Source organism: Pipra filicauda, unplaced genomic scaffold (genome assembly GCF_003945595.2).
Source record: "Pipra filicauda isolate LSUMZ 115617 unplaced genomic scaffold, ASM394559v2 scaffold33_size4404698_pilon, whole genome shotgun sequence".
NCBI lineage: Eukaryota > Metazoa > Chordata > Aves > Passeriformes > Pipridae > Pipra > Pipra filicauda.
In genome coordinates, this window is record NW_024104465.1 from 1,028,667 (window position 1) to 1,051,850 (window position 23,184).

At 42.2% G+C, this 23,184-nt stretch overlaps 1 protein-coding gene across 2 annotated transcripts in view; it reads right to left on the bottom strand.

Moving 5' to 3' along the window:
• SPPL3 (signal peptide peptidase like 3) overlaps positions 1–22,970 on the bottom strand; it is a 54,638-nt gene extending 31,668 nt beyond the window's left edge. Inside the window, exon 1 of one of the 2 annotated variants that reach the window (XM_027714308.2) lies at positions 22,724–22,970. In XM_027714308.2, the coding sequence (XP_027570109.1) occupies positions 22,724–22,746 (23 nt within the window). In that variant the 5' untranslated portion in view covers positions 22,747–22,970. The remainder of the gene's footprint in view (positions 1–22,723) is intronic. The other variant, XM_027714309.2, reaches the window with a different exon arrangement.
• Positions 22,971–23,184: the final 214 nt, after the last annotated feature.

Consider the following 23,184-nt stretch of genomic DNA (forward strand, 5'->3'; position numbering starts at 1 on the left):
ATTAAAAAAACTGTTCCTTTGGAATGAGAAAAAGACGTAAAACTCGTTTGCTGAACTAATTAAAGAAATTGTATTGCCTGTAACTGCCTTCATAGTTTATCAAAGCAGGGGACACGTTCCAGTTCTGCTGTGGTACCAACAAGATATGAACACAATGCTTTTGTGGAAGAATTCAAATCAGCAAATGTCAGAACAAGATGTAAATATGTAATTACGAAAATGTACATAAATATACGTATGAGCCATCTGACTGCAGCTCGGCCACAGGAACAAACTGACCACACAGGAAGACTTTCCTCGTGTAGAAAACTGTTTCCACGTTCCACAGATAATCAAAAGGACAACTGGAAGGAGGGAGAAGAAAGGAGGTCAAATCAAGAGCTGTTACGCACAATCCTCTCTCCCCGGAGCCACAAGTACATTTCTTTGGGTAAATTCTCAGATTCCAACAGGCCAGTGAACTCTGCAAAGGTCAGGCCAATATTTAGCCTACCCCAAAGACTTGCTGAAACAGCTCTTCTATCTAAATTACCACTTTCAACTGTATGGATTTTCAAAAAATAGCCCTTTTTACATCAGAAAAAAGGCAAATCAAGGGTGTGGTTACTGTAATTTAAGTCTACAAAGTACCACTGTGCAAACTGCCTACAGTTCTATGCTCGAGAGCCTCATCATGATCCAAATAACACTGGGCTCTCAGAAGGGCCCTTTGGAAATGCCAGTGGTTATCCCTGGTGCAGGAAAGCTTTCTGCAATTTTGATGGCTAAGACTCTTTTGGATTATTAAGGTATCAATTTATACCCCGTTATTTGTGCAAGCCAGAGTTTTCAATCCCCTGGCAGTACAGCTCTGCATTAGACACAAGGCTGCTCAGTGCTGGCTTTTCGTTTTTGAAGTTACAGGAAGAAGATAAAAACTTCCCCAAAATCTTCCCCTTCGGCTCCCACCTATGTTTTCATCTCTGTAAGTCTTTTTATGTAAGTCACAGAAAAGCTCATTAACCATGACTATAATCATGTAAAACAGGAGGACAATCTGTGTTTTGGAACACTCTCTTACACACACACACTAAATTACATTTTCACTAAAAGGAAGAAAAACCAACCAATTCCAAATAAAAGAAATCAAACAAAACACTCAAACCCAATCTTCTCTACCAGATATTCCCAGACCACCAAAATAAGCTCATAAAACTGGACATACTGGACTAGCCTTACTTTTGAGTACCTTAAAACTGTGACACTCTGACTTCAACTTCTTCTAGGAAAGTGGGGGATAGGAAGACTTCAGCTCTACACTTGTTCGCCTCAGGAACCACAAAAAGCTTCTCAGGTCTACAGTAGACCAAAAGCTCGACAACAGTATCTAATACAATAGTATTAGATTACTTTGGCACACACACGAAGTCAAACACCTAAACTGAACCAATCTATTCTCTAAATATGATCAAAATGCATATTGGTATAAGCAGAATTATCCATCATTATTCTTGATAATACAAGAAAAAAGTGTTGGTGGTTGGGGGAAAAATGAGTTTCAAGTGAATGAAGGAACTGAATCCAGAACATGTAAGGCGTGTTTAATTTCTTCGTTGAAGCAGAAGCAATGACTGAAAAAGCCACCCCTTCTACTTTGCTATGTAAGTGAAAAGCAAGGAGTTTAAAAAGAAACAAAACCCATCAAAACCAAAAAAACAAACCTTCCATGCAGTTAAAAAGAAAAGCCTGAAGTAAAATCTCACACCTGTAATATTGTAATGATAATATTCCACAGTTCCAGCACTTCATTTGTAGGAATAATGCACTGCTGTTCACTAAACCAGAAATACAATTCAAAAATAAAAAAAAAAAATCGAACAGCAACATAATTTGCTGTTTGAAAAGCAAATGCAAGGCAACTTCTTTACAAAGAATAAACTCCTTTAAACAGGCAAAAAAAATTCAAGCATCACTAGGATCTACATTACCAGTGTGTCAAACAGCAGCTTTTCACTCCTGAATGGATCCCACCCAGAGAGAAGGCACAAAGCTGTATTTGAGCACACCACGATTCCCATGATTAGCTCCGTTAAAACCGAGGCAGTAGAGGGGGGAAATTAAGTTTAAAACCAGGATTTTCTTTCTGTTCTGATGCAACTCAGACCCACAAGCACAGGACACACTCCACAACGTCTCCTAATCAACGGGAAGGAAAGGTTATTTTACCCGGTGTAGAAAGCAAACCCAAACAAGTAAATCACAGAGTGAGGTGTATTTATTAGAGCAGGAAAAGTCCTGAGCATAAAAGCAGAAAGCACCAAAATGACACACTCCACACGAACAGAGCCAAGCAATGCAGCCTGTTCCCAGGGTACCTGTGCCAAAGGCTTGGTGACTCAGGGTAGCACAAAGCTTGGCAACAGAACTCCAGCTTCAACTGTTAGCGTGGCACTAAATGCATATAAACAGACTCTAATGCAATTATCTTGTTAAAATTGCATATGATTTAGTACAGAAGTCAATTAAGGTTTCACATTATGAGCATTATGATTTCCCCACAGTACTGAGCCTACTAATACCAGTATTTTGGAGACACTTCTCTAGTCACATTTGTTTTCCTGAGGTGTTCTCTTCATTTCTCTTCCTTTCAGTCATCCTGAGTAAGAGCACACAATGCATCCAGCACAGGAAGGAGAGTGGAGGCTGTCACTGGGATGAGTGCAGAGAACAGTTTCTAAGATGACTAGGAGAGATAAGAACTGAGTTTATTTAGCCTAGAAAAATACACAGTAAGGGGAGAGCCAGCTCACAGGCAAAATGAAACACCACATGAGGGAACTCTGAGATTAAAATGACCTAAAATTGTGTTGCTAACAATAGGGGAATTCACACTCTTTCCAACACCAAATAAACTAATCCAGTTGAACAATTTTTTCCCCTCTCAAATCCAATTTCATTTTAAGATTAACATCTCCACAGTCACAAAAAAACCTACTGATAACACAAGAGGTGGCAGTTCTTCCTTTTTCATGCACTGTGCTTTTGGGGGCAACCAAAACCCAAAGAACACCAAAGCCCAAAAGGGACCAGGTGCAAATGTATTATCCAGTATGCTTTATTTTATTCCTGAGAAACAAGAAAAAGAAGGAGAACATGTCCTACTGCTCCTTTGTACTCACTTATTCTAAACAGCTGAGGTTTAATGAAATGATAATGTTCAGACAGATTATTAGAGGTATCTCACATGCTGAGCTGAGCCTCCAAATGTTGAAATGCTTATTAACAGCAAATTTTCTAAACAGCAGTTGTGATGCCTTCAATATTGCACCACATAAACCTTTTGGACAAACTAAAGTATATGAGTCTTTAGTTTGAGAGTAAAAGACCAAGTGAAATTTATATTTGACCAGCATCAAATTACAGTCACTTGAAAATTCAACTACTTTTATCTGGAGAAATTGTCATTTCACTCTGTACCATTCTATTCTACAAACACAGAACTGAAACGTACCCCCCAAATCCACCATCAGACAACACAGAGGGTGAGTCTGTAATATTTCTGCAAGTCCAGGGGTAACCAGGTTCAAAAGCTACTAGAAATCCCAAACAAAATTGCAAGATTATTTTTACTGGACAAAATATTTGCCTCTTAAAAAGCCAATTTCTATGGAAAGGCATTAAGATAAAATCACACAGGAAAGCAAGTTCTCTCCTGCTTCAGTTCACCCACTAACTTGCACTAATCATCCTAAACACACAACTGACCCTCCAAGGCTAAAGGACCCAAGTTGTTCCATTCTTTTCCCACCCCCCCTTAGTGTAACATGCCTTTTATTCATTAATTCAAGCTGTACTCATTTAATGGGTGTCCCAGGCCAGACAAACTGCAGCACAGCAGAGCAGAGATTCACTTCTAAAGGAAGTTTTTACTTCAGTATTCATGAAATGCTACGGCAGAGTCAGATCAGATCTCCACCAGCACAGCCCCAACCCAGACAGAAAGCCAGGCCAGCCCTGCAGGAGCAGCCACATCAGATTTTTCAGGTGTTACTGAAAATCCTGACAATTCCAGCCACGTGAATAGAAAGGAAAGCCACATAAATGCAAGGCAGGTTAACTTCTGTTCTTGCCATCTTTAACAGAACTGGTTTGAGAAGTGCAAAGTGACACCTCTGCATGAATCCTTAAGCCCACTGAAACAAGGGTCTCCAATTTTCACATTAACTTAAAATAGCTTCCCTAAGGATTAGGGAATTAATAGCTCAATGCTTTTAGGAGAAGCACAGAACTGGGGGGCTCCCCAGGGACGTCCAAGTAGGAGCAGGCTCAGCACGACTTAATGCATGCCTGGCATCCAGGAGCTACTCTAAAGCAAACACGGTGTGGTTCTGAAGACAGGCTGCTGATGCCATAGCACAGGACTCAGCTTTCCAGGAAATTCTACATGCTGGAAGCATAAATGCTGATCCTTCACCATCTGCTTCCATTCACATCTTCATGTAATGTATGTAGTAAATAACGAAATACAGATCAAAGGGAGTGACCAGATTTCAGCGTTTCAGGTAAACAAAACAGCCTTTTCAACTCAGCAACAGCCTCCTGCCACCACCACGCAAACAAGTGAAATAAAACTGTATCTGTGGGGAGGAGCAATCCCTCATCACACCAGCAAACACACAGCTGGAGAGGCAGGAGCTTTTCACTACATAAATACAAGAGGTTTGGATATCCTCCGGGGGTACATAAAACACCCACACATCAGTTAGTGACAAAAATTGCCTCTCACCAGAAGTGTATTTACCATCGTACCAACGATATTAGAAAACTGCAAAATAACATTTGCAAACCTGAAGTTTTCCTGCTTGAGGAAAAAAAGCAATGTATAGGGCTAAAGATACTCAAAATGTATTAAGAAAATGAAAAGGGGATGTCACAGTTCTCTAAGCAGCACTGGAAACGGCAAAGGGGGAAAATTCCCCTGAGCTGCAAATGTAATGTTTCAGCAATCAGTGTTGCTGAAATTTGGATTTTCATAATACATTAGCATATTTGCATAAGACTTTTAATCTAGTCATTCAAGTGAGGCAGCCAGGATACATTTTAAAAGCTCTATTCTGTATAATTAAGGGTGTAAGACAACTCATAAAACAGAAATCTGCCTCTCTATGAAGTTATTCAAGTTAAATACATTTAATTCACTTAAGTTCATGCTTTTATTGATTTTTCCCTGTACACATACAATGTATATGGGAATGCCTTAGAACCACACATGCAATCTTTTCTATCCCAAATCCTATATTGCACCCGGAACACTTCTTTATTTTCTGAATCCAGAAAACTCTTTAACAGTGATAGAGAGCAATTTTTTTCCAACCAACCAACCTCAACCAAAAATCTTTTTTTTTTTTTCCCAGCCAGAGTGCAAACACCTGGAGTCTTAGAAACATTACAAATGTATTCCTCGTGTCCCCCATAACAATTCCTCTGCTCAGTTCCATCCCTGTTCTGGATTTGAAGTCTCAAAGCCACCTACAAAAATACTACCGAGCTAAATCCTCCCAATATCCTCCTGTAATCCCCAGGGGTACCTTAAGCACCAGACCAGTCTGAAAATACCAGAGTGCCCTGGGCAGGCAGAGATGACACACTGTTGGGCTGCATTTATATTTCTGCTGATATTTCTTGCTCAGAAAAAAAAAAAAAAAAAAAAAAAAAAGCCTTCCTGGAAAAGATTTTGTAGTGAACATCCAGATGTTTAACCTTCCTAAAAATAACTGAGTTCACCCTTGGAACACTCTTGTAATTCCAGAGCAGCCTTCAGGCAAAAGCACTCACAGCAGAACCAGAAGCACATAAACTCAACTCCAGCAGAAGTTAAACTCAGGAAAATGCAGTAGCAAGACGACAAAGCTGACTCAAACATTAGAATTTTTGGTTGATTGTTAGTTTAAGTCACCTACTAAAGTTAGACACAATTCACACTGAGTTTGTCACTTTGCTTTGATTCCTCTACCTAAAAAATATTTGCTATTTTGAGTCCATAACAACATTAAAATGCTATTTAACTTTCACAACATTATTTGGATTTGAAGGCACAGAACGATGCACAGTAATTTAAAAAGTAAGCCCAGTAATTTAAAAATATCACTTAATTATCCTTACTATTTTATTTGAAAACTACTTTTGTGTAAGAAGTAAAGCACCACGAGGATGTAGCCGACATAAAGCTGTTTTTAAAACACTATGTGATTACTGTTTGGCATTTGGGGGACATTTAAAGTTAAGATTTTATTCATGAGCAACTGCAACTTGTGTTGCACAGGATTAAGCACAACAACAATAAAAACAAAATCACAACAGCACAAAGTTTCAGACATTTTTCCTGCCTGTTTTGTTTCCTGTATTTTAATTTCATGAGACTTCTAAAGCAAAGTATCTGAAATGCAGGAAAAGGCAAATATTATGTAAAATGAACGAAGATGGGCAACATCTTCATGTGAGAAAGAGAAAAAAAATGTAACAAGAAAGTGACAGATATGATTTTTGGATGAAAAAATGGAGAGAACTTTTCTTCAAATGATTTTTTTTTTTTTTTACTCAAGACTTCTGGTTTGTCCAAACGTCTTCCTCTGATCTCTCCTGAAATTACCGTAGCAGTACAACTCTTGGAAAGCACATTTTCAACCCCAAAGTAGTTCTAAAAATACTGAGCACCCGGAGCCAGGCTCCCCCCCACTGAAGGTGAGGGCTCTCGGGTGTCTGGGATGCTGCAGGAGACGCCTTGGGCGAGTCAGAGCCAAGGTCTCAGGCAGCAACCAGGACCTGCTGGAACCTCAGCAGGGCAACGGGAACGTTTCCCTGCTCTTTGAGCTGCTGTGCTCTCTCCAAAGGTGTGGGGGATGTTCAGTGAAATGGTTGCAGCAAATGGATTCAGAGGTTATTGGAGTCCCTCAGCCCAGGGCACTGCACTTCCCAGCCCCTGCAGGGAGGGAGAGGGGCACATTTCTACCAGGGTTTGCAGGTGTCCCCTGGTCTCTCCATTCTCTTCAGGTATTTATGCAGTCCTAAATCTGAACTTTAAAACTAAGTTGATGTGAATAGTCACCCCATAATTTCTGAAGCGTATACAAGTAAGAATTCAATTAATCTATGTAAGTTTTGTATATTGTTTTCCTTTTCTGATTAATAATCTACTGTGAAGGCAAGAAAGGTGGGGATTCACACTAGTATGATTTTAGAAAAACTACCTACAAAACATGCAAGCAATCCACAAGAGTTTTCACTCAATTTAGCCCATGATGAAGTCTTCATTCTTTTCTCTTTCAGCAGCTCTCACTTATTATGTTCACCTAAGCAACCCCATGGGAAGTCACAGACGTTACTAAATATTAGAAACTCTGTGGAAGGCAAACGCTGGATTTGACCAGGAATGTGATGACAAAGAGTTTGCTCTAGGCTTCTTTCATGTTTTAGAAAGCCAATTTGCTTTCAGTTCCTTTTAGGGGGAGAATGACATAGATTCCAGAGGTGTAGTCAGCTATATGAAATCTTGTTTCACAAAACAAAATACAAACCACAATGTCCACTCTCCTGGGAATGAAGGAGGATAAATATCTAATCACAAAGGAAAACATTATATTTTATTAAGAAGGTGGACCAGAAAAACATTCTCTTTTAACATCAGGCATTTCATTTGCTGCAGTAAGTGTGCAATGGCAGCACTGCCCAGATCCAGACAGAGTGCAGCAAGAACTAACCACCATGTCACTGGTAAGGCCGATGATTTTCATCTTTCTGTATTAAGCAAGATTTACTAATAACTTTCTCTGAAGACAGAAGAGAACATACAAATTATCCACCAGAATTCAGACGACATGGAATTTAATTCATATTACTTTTAACAGCAGGAAAAGAAAAGAGGCAGAAGTAGCATATCTGGCTTGGGATAAGTCACAACATACCACAGAATTATTAGTTCTGGAGTCTCCACTATTACATGTGGACAACAAAGACACCATCAGTTTGCTTCAGTGTTGATATTTCTCTGGTGTTTAACACATACTTGAATTAGTTCTCCTAATTTCTCTTTGAACTCCAACTGACACCAAAACAGTCTGCTGCATTTATTACCCACTTCCCAGATTTTGCAACGGCTTCCCGTCCTTTTCAGAAGTGTCTCCTTTTGGTTTTGAGAAGAAAACTCTGCCCAGCATGAAACTGCCAGTCATTGGTTATTTAGGGAACTTTTGGCCTTCCTGGTTTCAGGCCTCAGTACTTAACAGAAAGGTCTCTCTGAATGCATTTCTCTCAAGTGGAACACAAATCTAGTTCAGGGCACAATGCTGCTCCCAACCACATGTCTCGATATGCACCAGACAAAACACAGCTCTGAAATATGTCTCTCTTTCCTTCTACCTGCAGTAGATGAGACACCATGAATCACAAGGTCATATATTTTCATTTGTAAACTGTGAGCTACCTCAGCAGTAACTGTTCTATAAATTTATAAGACAAATAAATTGTCAGCATGAGATGGCTGTATTCCTTCCCTGCCCATCTTTCTGTGCAATTCTAACAGTGTCTTAATTAGCAGCATGAATTATTTGCCATGGTAATAGGGAGATATTCAAAGCACAGAATGATGATTTCCCTGAAAGTTCAAACAAGACACTGGCTGTAGATGCACCTCCTGAGACATTATTAGCAAAAGACAAATAATATATAAGCATCTCTACTACATCCAAGCCCAGACTATTGCACAAGTGAAATATTTCTTTATAAAACCCAATGCAGCTGCATGAGCAAGGTGATGATCCTCACGGTGAGCTGTGAGAAATGTGAGCAACTCAGCCTGGAATGTCCAAGGAGATCCGTGTTAGTCCCTAACAACGTTCAGATGGTTGTCACGGGCAAGTTGGAGCAAAACAGCAGTGACTGTAGCACTTGATTACTGAGTTCTGATGCCACAGCATAAGCCATCAGTAGAAATTATTTTCTTTCCAGAGGTTAAACAATTATGAATTCCTAAAACAAACAAACAGCCCAAACAAATGCCCCAAGTATGGCAGCTCTTCCACCGCAGTACATGCAGCTCACAACTCCCACGTGGACTGCAGAGATGGAACATGCCTAACGTGGAAACCACACCTGGTACAGAACCAGCCCTTGTTAATAAGCAAAGCAGGTGACTGATGACCCTGGCACTGAACTCTGCTGAGATTCTGGACTTCCAGTTCTCTCTTGATGTCATGAAAACAACACGGATCTTAAATCCAACTGACACAGCTACATAAAGGGCTTCTCAGCCGTTCTCTTCAGTGTCTGCTTAGGAGAGTGTCTGTAACTGTCCAGCAGGGAAAGCAGAGCTTGGCTGGCAGCAGGGAGGGTCTGCTGCTGACCTAAACCACAGCAGCACCTGAAGAGGAACTGAGAACAACCCCATTACCACACAGGAAACAGAAACATAACACACTCCTTGAACCTTACCCAGCACATCTTCACGTTCATGGGTTCTTTTCTCTCGGAAAGAGAAGAACCCAGCTCAGCTTAGTAAATCCTCTTATTGCAAAATCATAAGCAAGCTCTGGTACATTTATATCATCATAAAACAACTGGAAGGAAAATGACTTTAGTGATGAAAATTGCAAATGGCATTACAGAGTTGTGCAGGATTTTTATTACCATTTGGCCTTATGTTCCACATTTGTATCAAAAACGTGTGCGTGGGGTCTCTAAGTTTAAAAGCACCAGATTTAAAAAAAAAAAAGTCTAGTTACAACATGCTAAAAATTTAACTGAGGACCTCCCTCATGATGAAGAAAACATCCACTCAGTGTTGATTTCTAAAAATATCTCAACATATTATATATCCAAGATGCTTTTAGTTACAAAATAGATACGACTCAAAGAAACTTTTGTTTCCAAAATAAGAGCACTGTGAATTTCTATTCCTTGGGCATTTTGCAAAGTTACTCTCCTTAGGTGTCCACAACTTTAAGAAAATCTAAATACTTACTTGCTTTTACAGTGTTGAAAAGCTAGCATGGAAAACCTACAGGACATCCCACCCCTGATAAGGCACCATACTTGCTAAGATCTGTGAATTCATATCATTTCTACAACTATCTTTAAATTATTTCCTTTGTTCCTCTCTCTGTGTAAATTGCCAATAAAAGAATTAACAGCCACAGAAATGGAGGATAAGTTGGATCTCTTCAGATGACTTGGGGCATTATTCAGTGTCTAGAGGGGTCAGGAGATTTTGTTATCTCGCTTCAACAAATTTTGAAATATTATGGCACTGCAGCCATTCCAAATTAATACAGACTCTATTAACAGATTGTCATGGAGTCCTAGAATCCTGCTCTTCCAAAGCTATCCATTTCCTCTGCACTATCAAGATACAGGATATTCAACAGCAAGTGTCCTAACAGCACTGAAAAATTCCGTGACAAAAACCTCCCAACAGTTTAACTACAAACAGTGAATTCAAGGCCATTATTAGCAACAAAGGATAACAAATTTTCACACTTTACCATAACAAAAAGAAACTATATTAGTGTTTTCCAGAACTGGAGCAATAATGTATGTGAACAAGGTTCCAGACAATTGAGTCTTTAATGTAAGAAAACACAGCCTTGTCTTCTAGTAATGCAATTCAGCCTCGTCCCAGACACTGTCAGTCATCCAAGTCAAGAAAAGGCATTTTTCTGAATAAGGTCGTTTGAGATAAATACTCTATACAATGAATTGCTCAACTCCACCTTCCTCCTCTTGCTCCTCTTACAACCACATTCCTCAAGAGTCAGAATCTGCTGCAGATCCGGGGCTAAAAGTTCATCTAAAGTGCAACTGAGCCAAGACCCATCATCCTGGGCATATTTATCATCAACATTCCATCACAGGCAGAATATTAGGGTTGTCATGGTGCCAGCAAGCAGTCAAAAAAGGACAATGACAAAAGAAAACACATTAATTATGTGGCAGAAAGAGACGACTCTCAGGATATGCAGGGAAATTCCTGAATGTCTTTTGGCCTGAGCATTCCTGCAAAGCGCTCAGACCGTCCCTCAGGCCAGCACAGATTTTTCACAGCCACAGTGGTCAGACAGTGTGTCCGTCTGACACCTGCCAAGGTGACTGAGCCGTGGGAGCTGCAGTCACTGCTCTGTTTGCTGCACCAAGAGCTGAGCGGGCAGCTGAGACACACCAACAATCCAGCACGAGAGACGGGACAGGCTGGGACGCCTCTGAGGACCCAGTGAACGACTTCACCTTGAACATCTTATTGTAAAGCACTGGAAGACAAATGTGTCATCATTCTGGCAGCTTTGCCTGGACAGGAAACAACACACTGTGCAAAACAACTACTTAAATATTTAAGACAATAAATCTTAACAAACCTGGAATCTTATGGGATGCAGAGAGGACAGCGACAGACTAAATCAAAAAAATTCAGACCGAAGTCCGTATCTCCATGTGAAGCAACACAGAGAGGAACACACAAAAAATACAGTAGGTTTCCTAACAAGCACACAGAGGAATACCACTGCTTGATGCTATATTTGATCTCATCTAGAAGCCAAAACCAGGAGTAGTTGATCCTCTCCCAGGTATACAGTTTCACTCAGGACACATAGGTTATACTGGAGAGTTCATCTTGAGTGGCCTAACCTCCTCTCAAAGTATTACCTAAAAACATTCTGTGCATATTCCTGCTTAACTTCTTTCCCTTGTGGCCAGCTCCATCCTTTATCTCCAGGTTGTCACTGTAGCCCTGCTCCTTGTCTTGCAGGGTCATCCCAAGGTTCTAATCAAAGCTTCACCCCGGGAGAGCGAACTGTCCCTGACCACCACAAAGTCTGTGCCCAGTTCTGGACTTGGTCACTGCCAACACACCTACACCCAGCAATAGAGACATTCTTCCACTAACCCTGTTGTAACTGTCTGGAGTACAATACTCACTGTAGTGAAGGCCTAATAGAAGAAGGGTTTATTCACATTCATAAGGTTTCTTTCTGTAAGTGAAAGAGCTGCTCACGCAGAGCAGAACTCTGATAGCAGAACATGCTGCAAATCCCACCTCCTTGGTAAGTCACTGTCTCCTTATAAAGGAAATGTAACAATTGAAGCAAAAACAGTGGTTCAGAGTGAGAAAGCGCAAGAGTACTTGTACTAGAACCGTACAACTGGTTTATCTGGGAGATACAGGCGTTTTTGGCAATGAGTGCTACAGAAAAGCTTAATATGCAGGCACTACTGGGAAGAATGAATTAAATTAAATGCTAGAATAGGTCCCAGGAAGACACCCTAGCAAAGACCCAGGGCTCTATCTCCCCAGCAGCTAGGGATCATCACTTCGCAGTTTACACAGATTCAAAAATGCAGCTGCCCAAACCTATGGATGAACACTCACCCAACACTTAATGTATAAAGACACTCTGGGGCCCTCTCAGGTGAGGAGGATATTGATCTCAATGCTGCATTGATTCCTAGACAAAACACAGTTTTCCATCCCAATATAAAAATATTTTTTCATATTTTGAGGTTTAACTTCCACAGCAATTCCTGTACTTAACTTACAAATACAAGGAATACCTTGATATTCTATAATAATTTTTTAAAGATATCAGAATATAGTGAGCTCTCTAATAAGAAAAAGGTTGTTCAATTTTATCACAGAAGTCAGAAAAGAGGATGTTATCTCACCTATACTGACTCTACTGTTGACTTAAAAAACCAAAACAAAACCACACCTCATACCTCTGACACTTAAATTGGTATTTATTGATTACACGCTTAGAAATCCAAACTCTTTTTAGCAATGTATTCAGAAGTCAGATCAAAAAATAAAACTCACAGCTAACAGTTTAATCAAAGCATTTAACCATCAGGCCTTACAATCAACAAGCCAGAACCAAAGTCAAATTGGCCACTATGACCTTGTCATCCAGAGAGAGCAGCTCTGGGTGCTATTGATGAGTTGATTCACCCACACAGTACAGGATCATAAACCCCATCACGATGTGCCTGGGTAGAATTAAACACTATTCTGTAAAAATTCCATAAAAGAACGATTAAACACCATCAGCAGTAACTATGAATCTTCAGTGACAGCGTTGAAAGTGCATTCCTGGATGAGTCAAAGCTATAGAGCAGCCAGTCTGTCTGGCCAGATTTAAGCAGCTTTCATCGTGCCGGGCCTGTATTAAGACAAATTAATGTTGTCAGATGATGGCTGGTGAGATCCTGACATGAACACGACTACTCACAACTGCACCACGTGAACAGGGGATTCAGCTGGCACAAAAACACAATACAGACCATCCAAACAGGCTCCCTGCTTTTGCCACCTCCAACTAAGAGAGGGCAAACTCAGAAAAAAAAATGTCTTGACAGCACCAAACGTGGTCACTTCCCAGATGAACAAAGCACATGCAGGAGATCAGACTGGCAGGGCCTCATCTGTCCTTACAACCTGTGCAAGGGAAACACAGACCTTTAACACACCTGAGCATCAGCCTTAGGGCAGCTGGGCCAGGTCCAGGAGCAAAAAACAGACAGCAGAACAGATGGACACTGTTTTCAACAAACTCTTGCCCAAATAGCTAAAAAGCTCTGTGACAACAAGAAGTAGGAACATTCTTTAGAGAGGGCGCTTTGGGAATTTTAAGAAACTTTTTCCAGTAAAGCCCCCCTGCAGAGAAGTATTTCTGGTTTATGACAGACTTTTTTCATCTTTTGATTTAGCTTTAAGGTAGCTCTTTTTTATGTTCCATCTGCAAAAACATAAAAAAATAAAGAGAAAGGTAGCGAGCTGGAAAACTAACATCGGGGTTCTTCTAAGGTACTTAAGTATGATAAAGAGGTTCTTTCTGTTCTGTACCATCTGTAAATGCTTACAGCTGCATCTGCTTTAGAAGCAGTCAAGTTAGCAGAAAATTAAAAAAAAAAAAAAGCCCAGCTCTTTGCTATTTAGCTTTAAAGTTTCTTTTTTCATGAGGAATAAAAAAGCACTCTTTAAACTATTTTCAACATAAAGCTTAATTAGATTCTACTCTTCATCTTCAAAACCCTGCAGAGATCATAATGTTCCCCATGAGAGCTTTTAGCCCTTTGTGGTAACTTCTTGGAGCAGCTATTCCAGTGAAGGTACAGGATCAGCCACCTCAAGGAGAGTTCAGAGAGCAGATAATCTTTCCTCCAGCACACAGACCATCAATCTGAACTTCTAAACTGGACCAGAATGACCTTGTGCCATCAAACCTAGAAAGCAAGACAGACACACCTCACCTCACCAGTGTGCAGTACAGGCTACAGAAATCCATATCATCCAGCTCTGTTTGCTCCCTTTGCCACCTGCTATTTCACCAACCTCACCTTTAGCTAACACTCCCCTGGAAAAGGGACTTCCCATTGACTAAATAAGTCAAAGTCACCTACACCTATTTTATCTTGCCAAATGGGTCTGACACAGATGATGCTGAGATAAATCACAACTGTAACCTTGAAAGTAGTACATTCACACCAGTAAAAACGTGCCTTTGTAGAACAACTTATCACTGAGCCTTGGTCTTATACATTCAATGTATCTGTACCAACAGCTGGTTGATCCTAATTACAATGATTATCCAGAATTCATTGTTGAATTTCTACCCACTGCAAAAACTTCCAACTAAATTTAAATCAAGTTTTAAACCTAGCCAACAGAAGAAGGGATGTCAGATGGCCAAGAGCCACAGACACCAAAAGTAACACTGAGCAGAGCTGTAATTCAGCTGTTGAGTTCACCTCTGCCCTGCAGAGCTCAAACATTTTGTAATTCTGGTTCTTGTTCAAGCTGTGTATCACAAGTGGAGTAAGCTGAACTTATTATTCCAAGTGATTACTGAAATTAAAATAAATCCTGTAGATATACATTTGCTACTTGCTTAACCCATGCAGAGAACCCCCTGCAAAACTGTCTGTGCATCACTGCTGTACAGAAAGGTGCACCAATCTGCATGCTGAGATCACTTGATTTTTTTGTACCACCTGAACCCACACTGCCCCATGAATCCATGTCTGCAGTGGTTTTGCTCTATTTACAGTACTACTGACATGAGAAAATGCTGTAAGCAGAGTTCCCAGACTTCCGTGATTCAGTGAAACACTCCCAATTCTTAACATTGTTATTGATCTCTGGAAACTTCTGAAAGACTTGAAATATACTTAAAATTATGTATCATTGCAAATTTACTAGAAGTTATCTTCTGTCTAGTTATGTGATGAACAAAAGGACTTTTTGGAGACGCTTCTGTCCAAACCCAGCAGCGTTCACAGGAACAAAGCAGTTGGACTCTTGAGACAGAAAGTGGCCAGCCCAGAAGCACAGTCTGGGTAGAACTAAGAGGACTGGAGGGTGCTGGGCTTTAAAAGCCAGTAGTTAATGCTGCACAGAACTCTTTTTTTTTCTTTTAGCAGATGAACTGAAGATCAATCTGGATTTGAGCCTATTCCTGCAGGTGAGCTTGCCAGCTCATGCCTAAAGTTAAAGACTGTGTGTGTGAACAGAGGGTGGAACTCCCTGCGACTCCTCCTGCTTCCCCCTCTGTTGTGGAGGCTCCTGTAGGAACGAGGCTGTGGCATAAAAATGGAAGGGAATCATTTCACAGCCTTCAGCCACAGGCCCACTGCATGGGAAAAGACTTTCCTGGGTCAAAAGTCTATGAACCAGCTACAGGAAGTAAAGGGAAAGCAGCCAGACCTGAGAGACACAGAAGGAAGGAGAGAAGAAATGAGAGTCAAACAGGGTCATTTTCCTTTCGGATTGCACTGGGCAGGGAAAGCGCTGCCATATATAAACTGAGAGACACGATTTTATCTCTCCAGCTTCCACATGGGCAACTTCAGTAAAAACGGAGGTATCTTAAACACAACATCGTGCAGTACAGAATAATTTTCTGAGTGCATTCTCCTCTACTTCAGGACACTGGCTGGGATGATTTAAAAGAACCACCTTTCTGACATTCTGAAAGAAAAAAAAAACACTTAATCCTTGCACCCAACACAAGTGAGTGCAAGGACACTCTCATTTCATGGATTTATTATTCTGAATCCTTGTTGCTGTAGGATATTTAACAATGTTCTGGTTTAATTGGTTAGTTATCAGTTACACAGTATCCTTCCAAAAATCCAGAACATTCTTTCTGACTGCCCTGTCTATATGATACCACTTAATGTGACACACAGATATGGAGGCTCTCCAAGGGAATCTGGGACCTGAGGCTCAGATCTGGCCCTGAAAAGAAATACTCAACAGAATCTAATACTGAAGATGACAGCACCACAGCCACGCAATTAATGAGCTCTGGGACAATGTCATCATGGGGGATCCAGGGGACAGAGAGGCACTTAATGTATCCTGAGAGCCGAGTTCCTGTTGGGATGGAAAAGAAGGGAGAACCCTGGTCTGGCAGAGCAGAGTATTTCAGGCACAGACACCAAAAGATGTAGAAGGAGCAATCATCACCATTAGCATCCTTGGAAGAATTAGAGAGAAAGGGGATCAGCAAGTGTTGCAATGACACATATGCTCCATTAATCTTATTAAATCATCACCTTTCACAGTGGGTCTGATTGCCTGGATCCTGCCAGCTCGTGCTTCACTCCACTCAACACCCATCACCGGCTGAACTGTTTCAAATTATAATTCTAATCACTGACACTAAAGCAATGCAGCACCAAAAAGAAAATGTGCACAATTAGTTTTTTCTACCAATTTCAGCCTTGGTTCTTCCTGGAAACTTTACTCATGACACCAGAATTAAATCACACTGTTTGACTAAATTACTTTTGTCAATTATTTGGTTTTAGAGTGTATTACAGTGCTTAGAGTCATCATAAACTGTCAAAGGGCAATAAAGACAGTGGCCCCTATGCCACAGGTGTTGACACATCACACTATCCAAATAATGAAATAAAATAGCTGAGATACTAAAGAAGACCAGAGTCTGTTCTGCTCTTCTTTCAAATTTTAGGAAATCAAAATCACTGCATTTTAAAAAGCATGACACATATTTCAAAGTACTTCTTGTAGGAAGGTTTCATAAATATCCATTTTTTGGCATTGTGCTTCAGTGACAAATGATTATTGACAGAGCTTTCAACAACTGAATCTAGAGTCAAAAATTGTGGTATTCACCAAAACACAACTTATCTCAGAAGAACTTCATATCCTCAATTAATTTGTCTGGTGGTCCCCACACAACCCCTCAAATTCCAACAGCACCAGGTTGTTTAACTCATACCAAAATCCCAAACTGCACAAAATTGCCATTTCTTTATTGGATCTTACCCTCCAGGAGAAGAAGGAGGTACTCTCAGGTCCATCAAACCTCACACAAACCACAAGAACAATGGCAGATCCACACACCTAACAGCTCAATTACCTGTGACACAGGAAATCACACACTGATCATCTTCTGTTTGTGGAAATTCAACCTTCCATCTCCAGAAAAGCAGCCTGAACTACCCCCACAGAATACACAGACTCACAGACCCCTCAGGCTCCCACAGTTTTTATGGAGGCAGGAAGTGGAATCCAGGTCCCTGCCAATCCCGGGCACAAAGGCTTGCCTGCTTCCTGGCCCAGCAAATATTTACAGTATCCTATATGAAGTAAAACAGATTGAAATGGATACACAAAGCTCACCCTCTGAACAACACATAGTTTGGTGATGAGAACACTCCCCTGGAAGGTGAGAGATGCAAGGCCGGAAACCCCGGGGAATGGAACTGATCTCCTACATCCTGACCAAGTGCTCCAATCACTGGGTAAAAAGCAAGGAACCATTAACTTCTGCTGCCACAGTACCCCGAAAAGGCTGAAGGCAGAACTGACACAAATCTTAATCAAAATAGGTACTGCACACCAGCACCAAGAGAACGTTGATTTATGTTCTTCGCTTTAACGTTTTTCTTAAAGAATTATTAATGTATTAGTAAATACAGGCTTTGCACTGAAGAGAGATTTTTTTTTCCCTTCTGTTAATCAGAGTCATTATACACATGTACATTCAAGTAGTAAACTCCACCTAATCCCATGCTCTTTGCTTTATTTGTCTTCCAGCCCAGTGCTGTAGACAGTGCCCCGTCTGCAGCACACACAGCCTGAGACAGCAAAAGCTCCGGGGAGGATAACAAACAACTCAAGTGAGACCGGTACTGAAAGACAAACACGAACCACAAACGTGATACTCGCAAATTTACCCAGGTTTAAGTCACTTTTCTGATGCCAGACACTCAGGCACATTCATACAATGACATCCTTGTTCTCAGGAGGCTCCTAACAATCGTTAAAATGGAATGTGGCCGTAATTTCAGTTCCTGAAAAATGGGAGATTAAAGGCCAAACCCCATGTTTGTATGCCAAGATTTCATGACAGATTTTTGACAGCAGCACAACAGAATCTCATCTGTGTGCTTTGCAATCTGTTGCCTATGAAGTGCAGTATTTTAAAAGCCAGGTGAATGATTTGTTTTCTGTTGTAAACTGCCTCCCATCCTCAAAACACCTTCAGTAGTCAGTAAAGGTGGCCCAACCTAAACTGAACAAACAAGTAAAAAATCTTGAATGCAAAAAATTATTTCACTAGTGCTTGACAAGTTCTGTCAACAAGCTGTAGTTCCTCTTACTCCCTGCCCTCCCACATACACATCTAATCCAGCCAACTAAGACTTAAAAGCACCACCTCGGTCTTCTGGAAGAGACTGCATTTTAATTCATGACAGCAGCATGTTAAATGCCTAATTGCAATGAAAGCAAATTCTCAGACCTCTGAATCCAGCAAGACTTCTAACAGCAACTGATTTGAATTCTCCCAGGAGCAAAGACAGCATTGTACATTTACACTTATTCCAAAACCCAGTAGTTTTATTGATTACTCTGACACATCATTAGATTTAATTTCCACGCCCTTTGCATTACGTAGAGGAGCTTCTAAATATATCACCATTTCACTCATGAAACATTTGATGGGTAATACAAGAATCACTGTACTGATTATAACATTTAAGAGGGAGTTCAGTTGTTTTTAAGATCAGTGACTCAATACAGTGCCTTCCTTTTTTTTCTTAGCTCACCCTCCCAGTCCATCTCCTAATCATCACCCTGACAGGGCACGCACACGCTGCAATCCATATTGCTCTTAGACAACACTCTGGAAAAGGAAATAATAAAAATGCATTCAGTTTTGGTGTAGAAATCTCCTTCTCCTTCCCTCTTCACAAATGAAGGAAGCTGTGAAAATCTTTTGTGCATTCAAAGGGCAAAAAAAGAACAAAGCAATCTCTATTGCCAGACTGGGCAACAGTAAAAAGGGAGGGGGTGTTACATCAGGCCTTGAAAAACACTGAACACCTACTGACTGAAGATAAACAAGATATGAACACTGCTGTGCCCTCTCCATAGGCTCCAGCACAAAAATTTCACCACAAAGTGCTAGAAATTGAGGAAAGACCAAGTATTTCACAAAGTAACAATCCAAGTCCTGCTGCTCATCTGCTGTAACACTTCCAAAAGCTCAGTGCCTGAAGATAAATTTCTTGGTATTTGTTGCTCTCTTACACACATCAGTATACATCGGTGATGGGCAAACAGCTCTTCCCATATTTATTCCCCCCTCTGCTGCCACAGGAACTTTTGTCACTACCCAGTCCCATTTCCTTGCTGGAATACAGACAGGAAGCGAGGGGAAAATGGGTATTCCACAACCTCTTTCCTCTCACAGTCCATTCCACTGGTAGGGAATTAATTTCAGCTCCCATTTAATGCAGAAAATCATGAACACCTTTCTGATGCAGCAGCGCTTGTGGATCTGAGCAACAGCAGGATCAGACACAGCTCTCCCTTCCTTCCATTGCTGCAGGAACTTGACAAAGAAAGTTTCTCTACTCACTACTGACAAGCATTTTAAAAAAAAAAAAAAGTGCACACCCTTTGAAAGAGCATTTCCATCTGGCACTTATCCCACATTTCACATTAAAATTAGTTTTTCCAGGATGACAGTATTCATTTTCTCCCGCAAAATTCTCAGTAGAGACTCCTTTCAAAGATAACACACCTCTATCTGAAATACTGGTTCAGCAAGACTATTTAAGACATTCAAAACCAACCAAATAAAACTACATATGGTTATAGGTGTGGGCATTACTGAAGAAAAAAAGAAGTTGTTGGAAGAAATAACTTACAAGAACAGTGACAAACTGTATTTAAAACTATGAAAGAGATGGGGGAAAAGTGTAGGTTTTCTTCTTAAAATATCTTAATAAAAGAAAGTAATTGCAATCAGTTCCACTTGGTAATTAAAAGAAAAATATAAACCTACCTTAAAATCTCAGATTTATATTTAACGAAACAATAAATACAGAAAAATGAGAATTAGTTCTCATCTCTTCAAAACAACACAATTAACGAGATGTCAGTCACTGAGAAAAGCCCCATTTTGTGTGTTTGCCAATGCCCAGTAATTACAGCTGGCAAGTCCATTTTTTCAAGGTATTTCTAACACAACTGAGACAATTTTTTAAAAACAGTCAAACCCACAATAAACCTTTATCATTTTATGAAGCTCCAATGATTCAACAACACATGTTGAGAGTTATGCACAGAAAGGAGTAATCAAGCCTTACATGCCTGGACAAAAGGGAAGCACTACTGTGGCCAGGAACCAATTTACATCCATGCAAAGACAGAGGTGTGAAAGGATTTTTCTTCATGCCAAATTCTGTATTTTCAGATATGAAATGAGGTGTGTGCAGAGCAGCTGGACACTGCACCACGAACACACCTGTGCTTGGAGAGCCACCTTCGCAACACAGAGAAAGGCCCAGGTCTGGCACACGGACAGGACGGGATCGGCCAACTTCCAAACTGGACACCTGCTCACTCCTGGGCACAACTCTGCTGCACCACTCAGGTCACAAAAGGCACATTTTTCCTAAAAGCACTAAAGCACTGGCCAATTTTATGCAGAGCTGCATTACCGTAATTAAAAATAAACCACGGCAAGACTGTTGCTCGAAGTGTAAGTAATGAAACATCCACAGGGAAGAGAGCAGCACTCCTGAGTCTGGAACTGGATTTTCTCTCTGTCCATAGCTCCCAATGCAAAGTGACAGAAACCTCAAATACATGAGGACATGAGTGAATAGAGACACAAAATCACAGTGTTTTGAGCCTCACGTCCTTGTTCTGTTACAACCTCAGTACTGTAAGAAAGAACTTCCACTCTTGAGACCCACCTGGGAAACAGTGAGGAACAACTTAAATCCCAACTTCATTCCCCTATAATATGCAACCTAAAGAAGAGTAAATCCTCCCCCCAGCCTCTGTTAAAAACTTTCCCTTTAGATTATTACCATGGCAAAGACTCTCATTCAGAAAAGCAAAGGAGTTCACGATCAAAATAACATACAACTGACATTTCCTTCCATTGACTTCTTTAAAGAAAGTTGAAAATTCCAGGGTAGTTATGCATCTATAATTTCATTCTGCGATTAAAACACACTGACAACAGTTCACTAGACATATTTAATTGAACTACATTAAACTGCCTAAATCTGTAACCACATTCATTTACCATAACAACACTCAGTCAATCCTGTAAGTCAGAAGAGTTGTCTTTTTGCTGCTGTTTTAAAGCAGAGCACACCACTGCCTGAATTGGGCTTGTGACACAAAATAACATCATCTAAAAGGCAGAAGACCAGTGCAAATATTGGTTCTTGACAGAGAAGTGACAGAAGAGAGAAGAAGGGGTTTGCCAAAGTCTCAACATGTGGCAGAACAGAAATCTCCATTGGGTTGCAAGTTTTGAAAAAGTAATGGGAAAGATTTCCAGGATCATTCAGATAGGAGTATTACTTCTCCACATACAGCACACACCAAGGTCAAAAGCTGTGACTGAACTCCTTTTTTTTCCCACAAATCTAAGAAACAATCCAGTGATATCTGGATGATATCACTAGATTTAAAATGCAGGGTGAGTATCACAAACTGCTGCAGTGGTCAGGTCAATAGAGCTGATACACAGGTAAATTATTTGAGATATTCTGGTCGTTATCCATGACAGCACAAAAAACCAAGAATTATACGAAGAAGCTGCACCCCGTCTCTCTGATCCAGTGCCAGCTAGGCCCAAGACAGTGTCAGGACATTGAAAAAAAATGCCCTCTCATTTGCTACACTTCATGTCTTCCCACAGGAACTGGTCTCTTCCTCCTCGTTCTATTTCCTGTACACAGCCCGAGCCCATTGTCACCAGGTGCAAACACACACACACACACACCCCGACTCACCAGCCTGCGCTGGCCCCGATCTCGCCGTGGGCAGAGGTGACCTGCAGCCTCTCAGCCTCACCGAGGTGCTGCCCCTGCCCGGGCCCGGCGGATCGCAGAGCTCGGCTCACACGGAGCTCCCCGGGACAGCGGGTGTCAGACCCGCCGGGGCTCCAGCGCTGCCGTCCCGCTGCCGGCGGGGGGATCCGCGCAGCGCGGCCGCCCCGTCCCTCCTCCCTCGCCCCTAATCCCTCCTCCTCCGCCGCGCTGAGCCCTCAGCCCGCAGCCCCTCCGCCGCTGGGTGCTCGATGCCCGGCCCCCCCGCAGCCTCCGCCGCCGGCGCCCCCCGCCCCGCCCGGGACCCCCTCCCCGCCCGGCCCCGTTCGGCCCGGCCCGGCCCCCGCCGCGGCCTCGGTCCCGCGCTCACCAGGAGTAGGTCTGCTCCGCCATGGCTGCGGCCGGCGCTGGGCTCTGCGGGGCGGCCGGGCCGGGGCTCCTCCTCCGCCTCCTCCTCCGCCTCCTCCTCGCAGGCTCCCGGGGCTCAGTGGCGGCCCCGCTGCGGCTCCCGGCCCAACATGGCGGCGGCTGTGAGGAGGGAGGGGAGCCGAGGGGGGGTCCCCGCGCGGGCGGGGAGGGCGATGGTGGCGGCGGGGCGGGCGGGGGCTCAGCAGCCGCGACGCGGGGCCGCGCTGGGGCGCCGGCGGGGCCTCATGGCCGGCGGGGCGGCGGCGGCGGCGGCGGCGGCGGCGCGGGGCGGGGCGGGGCGGGAGGCGGCGGCACCGGGCGGCCGGGCCAGGCCGCGCCGCGTGCCCGCGCTCGCGCACGGTGGGGGCGGGGCCGCGCCGGGGTGGGAGGGGCAACGAGGGGGCGGGGCCCGGGCCGCGCGCG